Below are 16,509 nucleotides of genomic sequence, written 5' to 3' on the forward strand. Positions count from 1 at the left end.
ATCGCTGCCCGTCTTCCCCCAAGACCGTCGTCGTCAGAGCGCAGTGCAGGGGGAGACAGGGTCCTCACCCCATCACGGCCCGAGCGGGGTTCAGGAATGGAGACGGGGTGAGGGCTGGGGGTGGGGTGGGGTGGGGGTTGGGAGTGAGGGTTGGGGGGGCCGCCGGCTCGGAGAGTCAGAGGTGCTCTCCGTGCTCCGCAGGCGCTTGCCTTGCCGACGCAGCGGCTCGCAATTCATGTCTGCTGCAAATTAGTCCTGCGTACCGCACACACACAGAGAGAGAACGTCCCTCCATCGCCTCTCTCTCTCTCTCCCTCTCTCTCCCCGCGTGTCTCTCTCTCTCTCTACCCCTCTCTCTCTCTCTTGCACTCTCTCTCTCCCACGAGGGTAGGCCATTCCTTGATCCTCCGTCTGATTGACTACTCCGGGCTGAAAAGGTCGACTTGGGTTTTTTTTGTTGTTTCCCTCTGTGGGACGCAAATAGGATTAGCCGCCCTCGTGCAGTTTTTAGAGCGAGAGAGAGAGATCGAGTGTGCGCCCGCGCGTGCGTAATTGTGATGTGTGTGTGCGTGTGCGTGTGTTCGCACATTAGCCAACACACGTAGGGACTGAGGGAGCCGGGCAGAGAGGAACAGGGGGGGGTTCACGTTCGACGTGCCGCGTATCCGGCGGGTAGGACTGGCCCCGACATAGGACCGTGGAATTTCCCACCATCGGCTCAAGGCCACGCCACGCTCGTTGGAAGATCGCGCCTGACCCTGTTCGCGTGGCAATGCGGTGACTCTGAACGAACTCCACGTTGCTGTGTGCTGGGTGAGGGCGCGGGATGCTGGGTGAGGGTGAGGGATGCTGGGTGAGGGTGCGGGATGCTGGGTGAGGGTGCGGGATGCTGGGTGAGGGTGCGGGATGCTGGGTGAGGGTGCGGGATGCTGGGTGAGGGTGAGGGATGCTGGGTGAGGGTGAGGGATGCTGGGTGAGGGTGCGGGATGCTGGGTGAGGGTGCGGGATGCTGGGTGAGGGTGCGGGATGCTGGGTGAGGGTGCGGGATGCTGGGTGAGGGTGCGGGATGCTGGGTGAGGGTGAGGGATGCTGGGTGAGGGTGAGGGATGCTGGGTGAGGGTGCGGGATGCTGGGTGAGGGTGCGGGATGCTGGGTGAGGGTGCGGGATGCTGGGTGAGGGTGCGGGATGCTGGGTGAGGGTGAGGGATGCTGGGTGAGGGTGAGGGATGCTGGGTGAGGGTGCGGGATGCTGGGTGAGGGTGCGGGATGCTGGGTGAGGGTGCGGGATGCTGGGTGAGGGATGCTGGGTCATGGCAAGGGTTAGAGTTGAGCGATGAGGCCCTCCAGGATTTCGGTGCATGGCTGGCTTGCTCCACAAGTGCGGGCCCTTGATGGAAACGCGGCTGTTGACTCAGCGGAGAGGGCATGGGAGTGTTTGCTACGAGTGGGGACACGTGGAGATGAGAGGGGCGAGCAGGAGAGAGACGGAGAGAGAGAGAGTGCCAGCGTGCGTGTTAATGTGTGCGTGTGCATGCGTGTATGTCCATGTGTGCTTAGGTGGGTTTGCATGTGTTTGGGTACATGGGATTTCGTTTTTTAGGGGATCTTTTTTGTCTTTGTATGCACATATGCACGTCTGTGTGGGGAGCGGTGGCGTCGTGGTTAGCATGCTGTGCTACGAACCTGCTGACCCGAGTTCGATTCCCGTTCACAAAAAACATCACTGACGATTATATGTACCAGACCTGGGCCTCCCCTATGTTGACTCAGCATCAAACGAGTACCTGGTGCAGTGTGTAAACATCGCCATTGGGGAGACAAAGGTGGTCGGGCATCGTGCTGGCGACCCACCCCCTCAACGTGACGTGCCCGCCTTCATAGGTGCTACTCGCTAACAGCACTTTCCCGCTTGCTCACACGGACAAAAAAAAACCACGTGGAAAAGAAAATAGTTCTCGCAGTCGATTCATTCCCACCTTCCAACCGGCACTACTTTTCGACGCGGAGATGAGAATCATCATAAGCGTCAAACCGTGCTCCGAAAAAAAAAACCCAGAACTCGCTAGACGAACCGTTCGCAGCCAGAAACTGCGCGTTCGATAAATCCGCGTTGGGCAAAAAGGTTTCCCTCTGCACGGAAAACGTCGGTCGACGCTTCAGAGTCGGAGACCGCAGGGAGAGTCGGGGGTGGGGGGGGGGCGCTCAGAGTCGGGAGTCCGACTTGGAGACGCGAGAGTGACGGAGCTGGGAGAGCACTCGAGTTGGGGTGGCAGTGCTGCTGCTGCCGCTGCTGATGCTGCTGATGCTGCTGCTGATGCTGCTGGGAGCCGCCGTGCGTCTCATCGCGACGTCTCAGTCCGGGCGGCGGATTTGCCGGATTGCTCGGCCTCTTTAACTGCCGCCGCCGCCGCCTTTATCCAATTACCTGACCAGAGGTGCTTGTAGCGGCAGTGGCGCGTGCAGCCTCGGCACCCTCTCGCTGTGCCGATTGGCCCGTTGATTAAACAGTAGCGGGGGGGAGGGGGGAGAGCGGGGGGTGGGGGCCACGATGAAGAGGAGGAGGGAAGGGGTGGCCGAGGGGTGGGGGGTCCGCGGAGTGCAAACACTTGACCTGCCTCTCTTCGTTCAGTGCTGACTTAGCGCTCTTCACGCTCATTACGCCTCTCAGCCGCGGGGCAAAGCCTCTTCCGCGGCGCGTCACAACGCGGAGGGTCTCAGCAGCAGTGGTGGTTGTTGTTCAATGCACCCCCGTGCCCCAAAACAAACCAAGTTAACGGTGCCGGTTCTGACGAGAGGAACCCGGCCCCACGGTTGTTTTTATTTTACTTTAGCCGCGCGTTCATTCCCGCCCGCAGAAGTTTGTTTGGTTTGCGATGATGGCCAGTCGGACGATGCGCTCGGGAGAGAGAGACTGGGCCTGACCATGGAAGCGTGGAATTTCCAGCACCTGCTCGGAGCCACCAAATGTGAAAAGCGCTGACCAAAGTTCATTTGAGGAGGCAGAGATGCTTTGGATTTATTGGCTTCTCGGTTTCTTTTGCCAGCTTATTTTCCCCGTTTACGATCAAACGGCGTGCACATATATAAAGACGAAGATACCCCATAAAGCCTTTAACAGACTGTTGGGGCAAGTGCTGTTAGCGAGCACCTATGAAGGCCGGCATGGCACACGAAGGTGTGGGTGGCCAGCACCACGCCGGGCCGCCTTTGTCTCCCCAGTGGCGAAGATTACACACCGCACTCGGTACTCGGTACTCATTTGAGGCTAATTCGACCTAGGGGAGGCCCGAAATCGGTTTAGATAATCGTCACCGGTGTTGGCCGTGAGCGGGAATCGAACTCGTGTCGACGGGTTTGTAGCGAAGCGCGCTAACCACTACACTACCGCACATACACACACACACAAAGTAACGTGTGCGTGTGTGTGTATATACACACACACACACAAAGTAACGTGCGTGTGTGTGTACGTGTCTACACACACCGCAAGTCGATAGTAGTGATATTAATAATGTGGTTGGCTGACTCTGGGCTGAAGTTGCGTCGCAGCTCTGAGCCGGCAGCGCTGAGATCCTGGGTTCGAATCCCAGAGCCTCCCACCCGGGATTAAACCGGCCTCTCGAGTGTGGCGTGCGAGGCGAGAGATGGTTCTCAGGCGCCGTCACCAGTTGGCTGCACAAAATGAAAAACCCATCGCGAGTGGGTTTTTTTCATTTTTTATTTTTTTTCGCTGTTGATTTTTCACTTAAATTCAGTCGAGCCCAGCTCCGAGAAGCTTTACGTGGGGCAGACACGGGGACTGAATCACCCGCGCTCATTCGCCAGGCTTCAGGCACTGCTCCGCGGCAAGGGAGATCAGTGACAGAGGGGGGGGGGAGGGGGCGGTGGGGGGCCTGAGGATGGCTTTGAGTGTGACAGGGAGCACGCGGCTTACGTAGATATAATATTTGCGATGCAATTAATACATGGAGTCGAAGGGAATAGTCAACAATGATAACACGCTCGGAGCAATCATCATAATCATTAGCCATGGTCAATCCACTGCTGGATGAAGGCCTCGCCAAGCCACTGCCACCCGCAGCACCCATTGTAGCCGCCATGCCGTGTGATCGAACGCGATGGGCAGGCGCCGGTTTGCTGAGGAGGATGTCATGGTCGTGGCACAGAGGTTAGTGAACTGCATTTTGAAGCTGGCGATACCTGAATTCAGTTCCCCAGCCACGGGCCAATGATATCTGAACGAGTCTGGCTAACACCTTCACCAGCGAGTGCTGACCCGTGTGGTGAAATATGATTTTCAAAACAACCCCCGTGCCTGACATGGCAATGGGAGAGGCCCTCATCCAGCAGTGGATTAACAAAGGGGCTGTAAAAGATAATCACAAAGGCAGCCTTGCGGGATGGCTTGGCCTGCCTCTCTCTGCGACATTCCTCATAATTTTTGTACCACGTGGGCCCCCGTCCGAGTCGCGGGCGGCTCCGTCCGAACCTCACGGGAGCGCGGGAAGTCTGAGCACCGCTCCGTGTGAACTCAGCAATGAGTGGCCAATGGATCGACAAGCCGCTGCCATGCGAATGCGGAATTTCCACACCTGGTTCTTCGGCCACAGTCTGCACATTCAGAACGTCAGCCGCAGCACCACCTGACCAGTATGCACATTTAGAACGACGACAAAAACGTCGTGGAATCGGTGACATTTGAAGCCGACGACGTGAAGGCCGTCGCGCCCCGCAGACAGTGGCAATCTCGGGGGCGCTCCTCCGTAAGGGCTGGCCGATCACCTCACCGGTTGTCCCGGCTAAAATCCTACCACAGGTCAATAACACCTCCTGCCCCCGGCGAAATTCCCCCGCACCTCTGATAATTCCCAAATAAATCCGTGTCTGGGAGTGGAGGTTTCTGTGCGTGGATCCCTGTCTGATGCTCACCTCGCCCCAATCACCTGTTGTGCATCTTCGCAGGCGTGTTCGAGGTGAGAGGTGCCCCCGAGAAATGTGAGCTGATGATGTGGTTGGCTGGCTTGCCGCGGTGGCAGGGGGGGGGGGGGTGGCGGCGCTGGGAGGAGGCGCTGCGGCTCATGCTAATGCGTGTGTCCGTGTAAGAGCACTGAGCCATCGCGGCTGGGATCTCGGGTTCAAATCCCAGGCATAAAAGTGGCTTTTCAAGTGTGGCGAGTCTGATGGTTTCAGCTCGGTCACCGATGAATGCACAGATATTTAAACAAAAAAAAACATCATGAGATTTTGGGTTTTCACTTAATTCTGTCTGTATTTACCGTATATGTCGGGTGACTGACGTTAGGTCAAACTCGTTGTTTGTGAATCACGAAGGGGCGCTGCGTGGGGTAGGATGACAGTGAACTGTGGATGTGCCTCTGCGGTCTCATTTTCTGGGGCCGTTCTCTGTTCTCTGAAATGATCGATCCTCATTGCTCTGTTGGCTGTGACAGGCCCCAGTCGACATTGCCCATCAGCTCAAATAATCAATGAGTTGGCACTCGTTTCCACGGCAGGTCCTGCGTCAGGGGTGGAAATTCCACTTTGCCATGGTGCGGGCCAGTCTCTATATTGACATCCTACAAAGTGGTACTGCATTTATCTACCTCGGAGGGAATGAAACATAGATTATTATATTGACTGAGATTTGAACTCTCAACCTTTAGTTGTGTACTGCCAAGGTCATCGTAATGATCATCAGCATTACGATGACAATGGAACTAAGAGCAAAACTGGGATATGATCATTGGATAAAACCTAACACGAAAACCACAACTCGAGAAGCAGTAGTGATGGAGGAGTGATGCGAAGTGGCATTTTGATTTTATTTTGGTGACAGAAGTGTTTGATGGCCCCTCAGGAATGTAACGAGATCCGTTAGTATCATCAGTGTGGACGCCACCACTGCCACCACCATTAATACAACCATCACCACTACTCTCACCACCATCATCACCACCGCCATCATCATTACCAGCACCACCATCCCTGGCAACACCACCATCGACGACCACTGCCACCGACACCTCCAACAACATAATTAATTCCACCATCAACAACATTACTTTCACCACCACCACCACCACTAATATCATTACCGCCACCACTGCCACAACCACCAGCAGCAGCAAAAGGCAGGTGCAGCAAATTGAGAGGAAATTAAGAGTGGTTGTGGGGATGGGTGAGTGATGCATCATTGCTACTGGCCACATCTGGCGCTAACAGTTTTGTAAATGCAGTGACGGATCGCCAGCTCTGCTCAAATTAGGCTCTGTGTTCTGCTCGCTGTGCATGTGTGTGTGGGTGCGTGTGTGTGGGGTGTGTGCGCATACGTTTGGGTGTGTGCGTGTGGGTCCGTGCAGGCGTGTGCGTGTATGTGCGTGCGTGCGCGCATTCATCCATTTGCATGCGTGGTATATTGCGTGCACCGTTCTAGAATGTAATGCACACTCCGTGTGTGCTGGATGTCAGGGTATATATATTTTCGTCAACAATATTACGCACGATGTTAGCTCCTCGTTTTCTCTGGAACTGATGTCGTTTGCCGAGCGAGTGATTGTGTTGCTAGTAATTTAAACACGCACGCGGTCACGTGACACAGCGGTTAGAGCGCTCGGCTTGCAGTCAGAAGGTCGTGAGTTCAAATCCCGTCGAGGGTCGGTTCGGCCCCTTGCCTTCCTGTGTTGGACACAAATGGACAGCACTTTATGCGATGTTCACAGTAATCGTCGTATGCAAGCGCTCGCTCCCTCCATGGGAACGTGGAATTTCCACCGAAGGAGCGTTGCCCCAGCGCTTGCATGACACATTGACTATCGATGCGCACTGTACGTGTGTGTTGTGATGGACGCCTTGTCGATCATGGCGCTGCATCGTTATTTATTTGTGCGTGTGTGTGTGGGGGCGGCGGGGGAGGAAACACAATATGGGCGTGCCAGGTTTTCCAGACTGCGCGAGTCATATGTGTGGCAATAGAGTTAATGCGGCTGGCATGGTAAACGATCAGTCATTCAATTAGCTGCGATGGACACACCTGGCGCGACAGCCTGCCTGTCCGCAGGCTCCAAATGTGGAGCCGAATGTGAGGCCTGGGACCTTTTATTTTAAAACACATCATCATCGTCATCACTGTCAACAACATCATCGTCTACATCTGATCACCAATGCCATCTGGCATCTTGTCTCCTGTGTTTGGGAGTTCACGCTTTTGAACGGGGGGTTTAACTCAGCCCAATGAGCATCATCATCATCATCATCTTTACTGAGCATATACAATTGGTACCACTTTGTGGAAAGTATATAGTAGCCAATCTATGGCGAAACTGGTCCGAACATAGCAACATGGAATTTCCACCATGGCTTCGGGTCCCCAAAATAGATGAGCTCTCCCCAAATGTTCGTTTGAACGTGGACGCAGCATTTTTTTTTTCGAAAGCTAGATTGCCGTATCTGCAACAAACCAAAAAAACACATTGTTGTATGCCTCAGGGTGAGGCTTGAACATTGATTCGGGTCAAGTGATAGTTGCCCTTTGTTTCCAATTTTGCTCAAAAGGGCACAGGCTAGTGCAGGCCTCGGAGGCAGCCTTAAGCCTCAGCTGTGGGGCTGGCTTAATAGCCACGCTGAAGGAGCTTGGCTTAGACCTTAGAGCTCTGATTCAACCATCGGCTGGGTGGATGGCGATGTGCCGAGCAGGTCTAAGAGTCAGGCCGGTTTAGTGTAGGTATGCCTTAGGGTTAGCGTCGGGTGGTTGGCTGCGTTTTGGGCGGGACTAAGGGGCAGGTTTGGTGCAGGCCTCAGAATCAGCCTGGAGTTGGGAGTTGTGGTGTAAGCAGGATTAGTGACCGGGCTTGAGGGAGGGACCAAGCGCTAGGCTCAGTGCAGGCCTTGGGGCGAGTTTCAGGTCTGGGCTATCGGGGCAAGACTGAAGCTCAGGGGCCAGGCTGAAGCTCAGGGACTCGGAGATGGGGGGACGGGAGAGAGGTGAGTGGGGGGGGGGGGAGAGGAAAGGGGTGGGGGTTGGGGAGGCGCGACCGTGCGGTCCCCGGCGTGCCCGGGTCGCGGGCGGCCACCGGGTCAATCCCTCGCGATGAAGGGGACAGCGCGTGTCCCAGCAGCGCGATCAACGTTACAGGGCAGATCAATGCGACTCCATCTGCCCACAAAAGCGCTGGATTAAGTGGGATATTATGGGCGCGATGAGTTGCCACGCGGCTGTTCATTCCAGCTTCATTTCGGCCGCCTCCAGGCCGGCGAAATTGAGCGATCGATAGCGACCGGGGATCGTAAGTCCCGGCGAATCTAACCGCCCGTAAATTTAGAGTGACACCTCGCATGGTGACATAAACTGATATATGAGTGATTCAGAGCCAGGACTGTGGCTTTTTAATATAGAGAGTCTGATTGCGAGACTTTAAAGTTGCCATGTTTCGCTGAACTCTGGGGAAAGGGCAGCCAAATCCACAAGATGGAAGAGAAAAACATTTTGTTTTGGAGTTAATAACGGATCATAGGCAGGAAATCCCTGCAACGCACGCAGAGAAAAATATGAGAACAAGCTTAGGGTTGGAGCGAGATGTGATTTACTGTTTTGAAGTCATGAGACAGTTAGTGGTCATGTAAGACTTAAAATGCTTTTAACCTTTTTGGATTTGATTTAAATGATGGTGTTTTATACCAGATTGAAAGTTAAGGTGGGAAAAAGCCTTTCATTTATCAGAGATTGATGAGCGGCGATGGTGGCGGCCTTAATTCTACGAGCGGAGAGCGCGCCCGGTTTTGTGCGCGCTCCCGCTACGGATTGTGAAAATGATGGGAATTCATTCGGGTTAATCATTGTTTTACTGCAGGAAAAAAAGAAAATAATAGCCGCTATTTCTGGAGTTGATGAATCGTTAAAATACCTTTGAAACATTCATATGTTGTGTCGAGCATTACGGGAGATTCCCTATAAGTGCATAATTTAAGTAAAAAAAAAGTCAAGTCAGCCTGTCTGTGGCCAAGCAAGTACTGGTTGGTGCTCGTTTGAATTGGCAGCCTTTATCAAGTGATGCAAATTCCACATTCCTATTTCCAGGTGCAGTCTGTCCAAAGGCCAGCTAGAGTTAACTCCTTGAAGGGACACCACAAGGGCCATTCCCCAGGGCGATGCAGCGATTGCTTGCACGGCTGTAGGAGTTCCAGAAGCAAATTTCGCTCCTCACCATAATCATCATTAGCCATGATCCATCCACTGCTTCCCCCAAGCAATTGCCATAATTGCACGACGCTGTGACAGTCCACCTATCACCAGCACACGAGCCGATTCCATTGCTCCATTTGTCGTGCCAGGGTTTTCCCCTCATTTACATATTTGAATGGTCGCTCCATCTCCCCGGTCGACGTCCTCCCGGGACACGTTCCGTCCCTCGGCAGCCGATCCGCTATTATTCTTGACCATCGTCCACCGTCCCTTCTTCCAACGTATCCTGCCCGAGCCTGCTGAACTTTCTGCACGGACGAACTTACGTCAAATGACCCGACTATGTGCTCTCGTCCACGGCTTCCTCTTTTACGTCTCAATGCCATTCCCAGCATGCAATTATTCGTGGTCTTTGCACACTTTTGAGCTTTCCGTGGCATTTCTTTTGTGACCGAACCGTGCGTCACAGCGGCGAGCGCGCACTGCTGATGACACGTCCCATTAAAATTGCACATTTGAGATAAATCGATGATCTTCCTAAAAAGAGAGAGCACTGTAGCGATATGCCTTGGTGTGCCATTCTTGTAGATGCATTGCTGTCATGATGACAACACACACAGACGGATAAGCTGGGTTATTCGTGTGCGCGTGTTTGTGCGTGTCCCATAGTTTGCACTATTGGCAGCACTGGGCAGCACGCTTATTGTATCGATAACACGAGAGACGTTACCCAGCTGGGTGACGACGCAGTGCTTAGCGCGAGCAGGTCGCAATTATAAGGGAGGCTCAACCCATCATCTCTCAAGGGTCGATAAAGGTATAAAGCCGTCATTGTATGGATTAACTCAGTCCTGTCATAAGAATGTGGAATTTCCACCATTGCCGCAGGGCCATAAACTGAGATGAACATCACACACGGCTCGTTTGAGCCGGGGGGGGGGGGGGGGGAGTCACTTTGACTTTGACGATGCGATATTATCGCTGACATCGCCACTATCATCTCCATGAATCACGTTTATTGTCAGACGCGGCACCTCATCGCACGCCGCTCTCTAATTATTTTATGTTCGTCCCCCATAGGGGAATCTTACTGCGGTCCCCGCCATTGTAAACAAGCCCACGGTGCACGTGCCTTTCCGCGCGCTTGTGCGTGTGTCTGTGGTCGTGGGGAGCGGCGGTGCAGCGGTGAGGGCACTGCGCTACGAACCCGGCGGCCCGAGTTCAATTCCCGCTCACGGCCAAAATCGGTGACGATTATCTGAACCGGTCCTGGGCCTCCGCTAGGTCGACTCATCCTCAAATGAGTACCTGGTGCGGTGTGCAAACATCGCTACTCCACTGGGGAGACAAAGGCGGCCGGGCGTAGTGCTGGCAAGCCACCCCCTCGTGTGCCTTGCCGGCCTTCATAGGTGCTCGCTAACAGCACTTGCCCCAACAGTCTGTTCAGGCTATTGGGGGGGAGGGGAGTGGGGAATCTTTGTCTTTGTGGTCGTGAATGAGCACACGTTTGTGGACATGAACACAAAGACAAAGATCTTTCATCGTGGAGCATCGGGCGCAGTGGCAAGCAGCGAGCACCTGTTAAGACCGGCATGACGCGTGATGGGGTGGGGGTGGCCGGCGATCTGCCTGACCGCCTTTGTAACTCTCTGGCTGTGGTTCACACACCACACGAGATAGCTGAGTTTGCGTCAACCAAGGTGATGCCCAAGAACGTGAGTAAAGTTTCTAGCCGTTGAATTGACTCGGCTCACCATCCCTCCTGGGCCGATAAAATAAGGCGCCACTTTGAGTGTGGAAAACCATTGGCCTTTTATATACGGTGCCGAGTAATTCACAGCCATCCATACGCAAACACTATGAAGCGGAACAGCGTCTCCCTTCTTATCCTCAGCTGTGTCTTCCTCTGCCCCGCACTGCAGTCTGCGCCGCACTGCAGCCGGCGTTCACTCTCACCGCTCTCTTCCCGGGAGCCCCGCAGCCCGGCTCAATCCATCTCCCCGGCGCCCCAACCCTGTACAGTTCTCTCCGCGGCTCGGCCCTGGAAATCACTCTTCTCCGCATTCGGCGCGAGCGCTGGTGGCATAATTTAGCTTTTTTGCCGAGGGTTCTTTTTTTTTTCTTCTTCTGTAATTTATTTTTTTCCGGGTGAAATATTCTCTGCCCTAATTGCTTTGTAATGTCTTCATTTGTTCCGCTTCTGTCACCGCCGCCTGCTCCAGTTCGCTGGGCTCGTCGCGCAGACACAACCCTTGCGTTCGCTCGCTGCCGGTGCCTCCGCTCGCACGCTCGGTGTCTAAACGAAACTTCACTCAACGACAAACAAACGCGACTTAAACATTCTCGTGCTCTCGGGCGGCTCGTGACAAACGGGCGCGCGGTCGCCCGCTTCCCGTGTGCTCTGCTCGAGCCCAGAACCCCCGGCGGTGCTGGCGGCACCAAGTCCCCCGGTTGTCTTGGTCCCAAGTCTCAAAGTTGTCGAGACGCAGAGCGAGTGGTACCTGTGTTTCCCCCCCCGCCGCCTGCGTAGACACGCGGTCACTGATAACGATGCTCTGGCTTCGCTAGCGGAGGAGATCCGTCCGTTGTCTCTCCGCGCTCTCGCCTCTGTTTGTCGACGACGAAAGCGATGAGCGGACGGCGCACGTCTCCTGCACACGTGCGCCCGTCGCTCCACGTGAACGTCCAAGTTTGTCTCACGCAGCCCATCAGCATCGCGCAGGCCTTCTGCGAGTGCATCCATTCGGCACGGATTGATTTAAGACAGGTCAAACTCTGGACCAGTTTCGACGCACAATGTCACATCGGTTGGGGTTAGGCTTGCTTCAGTCAGTTATCTTGTTTAAAGACGAGAGGCGCTCCCTACCAGCCTGGCTGCCTGTTGCAGTGCATCACATTGCACTGCGTGCCATTGCATCGGAGGTTATCGCATTGCAACGCATTGCTTCATTGCATTCGACCGCCGGCATCGCAGCGCGTCGCATTCATCGCGCCGCGTGCCAAACCACGTTCGGTTCCGTGGTCTTCGCACCGTTGCGTTGCGCCGTGGCTGACCGCGCTCGTCCTGTGTGTGCCTTGCGAACCAGACGTGGTGAGCCCCGTGCAGGCGGGCGACTCCCCCGTGAGCAGCGACGCGGTGCGCAAGCAGCTGCGCTCCGACGCCTTCGCGCAGCAGCAGCTGGAGGCGCTGGAGCGCGCGTTCGAGCGGCAGCACTACGCCGAGGTGTTCGCCGAGCACGGCAAGCCCGAGCAGGTACCCTCGCCCCGCTCGCACCGCACGCCCTGCTCGGCACCGCATCGGCCAGCTCGGCCGCTCGGCCAGCTCGGCCACTCGGCCACTCGGCCGGCCACTCGCTCACACTTGCTCGCATAACGCCCGCCCGTCCGCCCGCTCGCCCTCAACGCACGCTTACCCGCCCGCTGGCCTGCTCACACTCGCCCCACTCAACAACAACCGCCATTCGCCACTAAGTGGCGGTGACGTCACCACGACGCTTGTGCCAGGCCATGTGCACCTTGAGGCCCCACTCACACACTCGCTAACACTCAGGTTGTGCGACAAGTCAAAGGGCCTGGTCCGGTACCGTGGAATCCTCCTATCACCCTCTCACCTCTTCCTCACCTCTCACCCCTGTCACCTCTCATTCGCCCCTCTTTCCCTCTCCCCCACTCTCACCTCCCTCTCTCACCTCCCTCTCTCACCTCTAGGTTTTCCTCTCACGCTCACTAAACTCGTTGCTCCCTTTGACTGTGGCTGCTACAGATGCTCTGCATCGATCAATGCGCCGAACATTGATTCGCCTGTCTCTGTGCGGCATTGTGCCTGTGAGCACCGGCTGTGTTGACCTCCAGCGTGGGCAGGGTGGTTCCACAGTGGGTGCCACACCGCTGTGGCTAGGAGATGTTAACTACCTCGCCTGGTATACAGGAGGTCGTGGGTTCGATCCCCACCCAGACGCCTGTTGTATATTTGGAGTGTGCGTGTCTCTCGATCCCCGTGGTCACGTGGATTTTTCTCCAGGGCCTCCGGTTTTTCCTCCACATTTAGAATTAACGTGCTACACATTTCCATGTGATAAGCCACTTTGTTGAGCTATCATTTGTGATAGCTTGGTCGCTTCTGAAAAACAGCTTCTACATAGCTGAGTGGGCCTTACCTGCTAAAATAAAAATAGTTCATAGATAGTTAGTGGACATTGCCCACTGGATTGGAGCTTTTGCGTCACATTTTTTTTTCAAGACGTGCTCCAAAAATGGAATTAATCTAATTTTATGTTTAGCTCCAGGACCCTCAACTCTTACAGAAATAATCATAATAACTTTTGTAGGCCCCGGTTGAAAACACCCACAAACACTTCGACATTTTCGTCCCCCAATTGTGATGGACCTGAACTCGAAAACTTTCCTTTTGGTGGCTTGTAGATTCAGATTGTTTATTGGAATTGAGCATCCTCTAAAACTTACAAATTCAACAAAATACGTTAAACAAAAATTTGTGACCTCGATAATTAAAAAAAATATTATAATTGTTCTGCTTACTGAGCCCACATAATAATAGTATTATAAATTGTGCCAAAATGTATCTTCCTACCCCATCTACAACATTAGAAAGTACAAGTCAATGAGCTGCTTTCGTTCACACGTGTTAGGTAATAATCTTGATAGATTAAAATTACTACGGAATGCAAATAGGCGACATCAGCCTGTGCGTATTCGACATCACGGCAGAGGGAACTCTGTGTTAACGGACAGCATTGGAATCTGTATTTATACTCGAGGAATCCGATGGTAATAATCATTCAAATTTGTAATGCGCATCTCATCCTAGGATCCCAGTGCGCATTGCATGGGAAGCAGGGAAACAAAAACAGAATCAGGGGGCAAGCGACAAAGCTGAAAGAGGGAAGGCCACTTGCAAGAAATTGATTCTCAAAGCAGACTTACATATTTTTGATTTCCAGTGTGCGCACAGGGTCATAACGTTACAACAACAAACAACACAACGAGAATGCGGTAGGAGTGCAGAGTGTCGGAAAAGTACGAAAAAAATATGCAAAAACAACGATGTTTATTTATTTTACCATGTAAAGCCCACTGAGCGATTAGCTTATTGTTTTTTTCCAGATGCGACCTGGCCACAAATGATGGCTCAATCGATCAACAAGAATCCAATATCTTCATACAGTAGCATTCGATACGAGGACAGCGAACACGCGTACACCGATCGGTATTCGGAGGCCGCGGATCGGGACAGCGGCTGCGTTTGACACGAGCGGCACATCGCGATAGCCGGCGAGTCCCCGGGATTCAAATCTGCGCATCACCCGGAGCGATGGCAAAGCCGCGCCAAACGTTTCGAGCTTGGGCGGCGGAGGTGGCGGCGGGTGCGATAGATATCCCCAAAGGCTGGAGAAACCTTTAAAAGTGGCAGCGCAGACGCAGATAACGTGCGAGAGAGTCGAGATAGTCGTTCCGGCGAAAGGCCAAAATACTTTACGCGAGAGCGCTGCGTCGCAGGCATTGTGCGCGTCGCCTTCCACCTGATTTTACTTTTTTTTGTTTTAATTTCGCCGGGGAAAGTTTTAGCGAGCGATGATGATAAAAAAAACCCCTCGCACTGAAGTCATTGAGATATTTCATGACCTTTATAAGCCCTCGGCCGTAAAATTTTACACGGAAGGAACAGAGTAGAGAGAGAAGAGAGGGGGGATAAAGGTGTGGTTAAACGTGGCGCGGTATAAATTGAAAGAACCCCCCTCCCCCCCCCCCAGTTAAACACACATTCAAAACTCGCTCTGATTTCGGCGCAATTAAAGCGCATTTTCCGTCGAGATGAAGCTCTCTCATGAAGATTTATCGTCTCGATATTGTTGTAGTGTTTTCCGTGCACCTCTCAACCCCACGGGCCCCGTACGGGCAAGATTAATACCAGGGGACAATGAAATCGAGTTGCCTTGCCTTGTAACTTTATCGCTGAAAGTGCGTATTACCAGCGGTAACCTTTATTTACTTTCGTCAGGCTATTAAGCACGGGGGTCTAGTAATTACTCCCCAGCCCGCACACTTAAACCCTTTGTGGCAGAGACCACTGCCTAATTGAGTTCATTTTCATTTCCTCTCCGTCCCCTCGAATTAATCAAGTGATAAATCAGTGAAGGGGCGATCGTGGCGCCACAGGGCAGTGGGATTAGCTTAACTGGCGGTGCCTCTGGGCCCCCCTCTATCACCCCCCCTCCCCCTACTCGCCCCCCTCCACCCCACCCCACCTCTCCTCCTGCCACTTGACCCCCTGACCCTTGGCTCCCCCATTTGTCAGCTGTTCCCCGCTACACGACGGCTGTGCGACCGTGCGTCGGGGCACTGCGCGCACGCACAGCGTTCACGCGCCGCACAGCGCGCGCACGGAATGGCAAGTGGAAAATAGCATGCGCGCCAGGACAGCATGCACACAATGGCAAAACGGGAGGCGCATTGCACACAGCATAGCATAGAAATAGCATGGCATACACACCGCATAGCGTAGACACCGCATAGGACACACACAGCATAGCATACACACGGCATAGCATACACACCGCACAGAGCATAGCCACCGCATAGCATACACATCGCACGGAGCATACACACAGCATTGCATATGAACACACAAATACAGCACGTATACTACACATGGGTCACAAACTTCACATACCAAAAACACACAAACACCCCATGCGTATGTAGACATGACAGGCACATATGCACCACACAGATGCACGCAACATGCACACGCACACACCTATGCCACGCAAACAGCACACACAGAGTGCTGATCTATATTGCTGGTCCCAAGCTCGTGGTGGAAATTCCATATTGTTATGGTGGGGGCAATTCCATCCCGATGTCGATATAAACCCCCACCAAACTACACCATCCTCTGAGCGGTGCTTGAACTCGCGACCCTGACAGCCGTGCTCTCTCCGCTGCGCAGTGCGAGCGCGAGGGGGCTCGGGGCCCGTGCGTCTAGGAAGAGCGACACGCGGACGGGCACGCCCGCGTGACACGGGGGGGGGGGAGGGTGGCGGCAGCGTCCGTGGATGAGAAGATTTGCTCGGAAGCACCCCCTCCACCGTCGAAACGATGACAGCCCCTGGGCTCAGCGCTGATCTCCCGAGCGCAGGCGATTGGATCTCGGGGGTGAAAAAACAAGCGCGTGTCATCCTCGCCGCTCGACTCCCTCGGCTCCGGGCGCAGCGTTTTCAGCGGACGCGGGGTGCGCGGAGGGAGTGGTCGTGGCGGAGCGGTGGCATTGCGGTCGGGGCGCGGATCCTGGCCGGCCGAGTTCGATTCCA

General features: G+C 54.2%; 1 protein-coding gene across 5 annotated transcripts in view; it reads left to right on the forward strand.

The window, feature by feature from the left end:
• Nucleotides 1-16,509, forward strand: part of LOC133350664 (paired box protein Pax-2a-like) — a 339,735-nt gene that overhangs the window by 278,794 nt on the left and 44,432 nt on the right. For all 5 annotated transcript variants that reach the window (XM_061565266.1, XM_061565270.1, XM_061565268.1 and 2 more), the window contains exon 6: nucleotides 12,265-12,431. In XM_061565266.1, coding sequence (XP_061421250.1) covers nucleotides 12,265-12,431 — 167 coding nt within the window. The remainder of the gene's footprint in view (nucleotides 1-12,264; nucleotides 12,432-16,509) is intronic.

Source organism: Lethenteron reissneri, chromosome 34 (genome assembly GCF_015708825.2).
Source record: "Lethenteron reissneri isolate LAM-NWPU_2019-01 chromosome 34, ASM1570882v1, whole genome shotgun sequence".
Taxonomy (NCBI): domain Eukaryota; kingdom Metazoa; phylum Chordata; class Hyperoartia; order Petromyzontiformes; family Petromyzontidae; genus Lethenteron; species Lethenteron reissneri.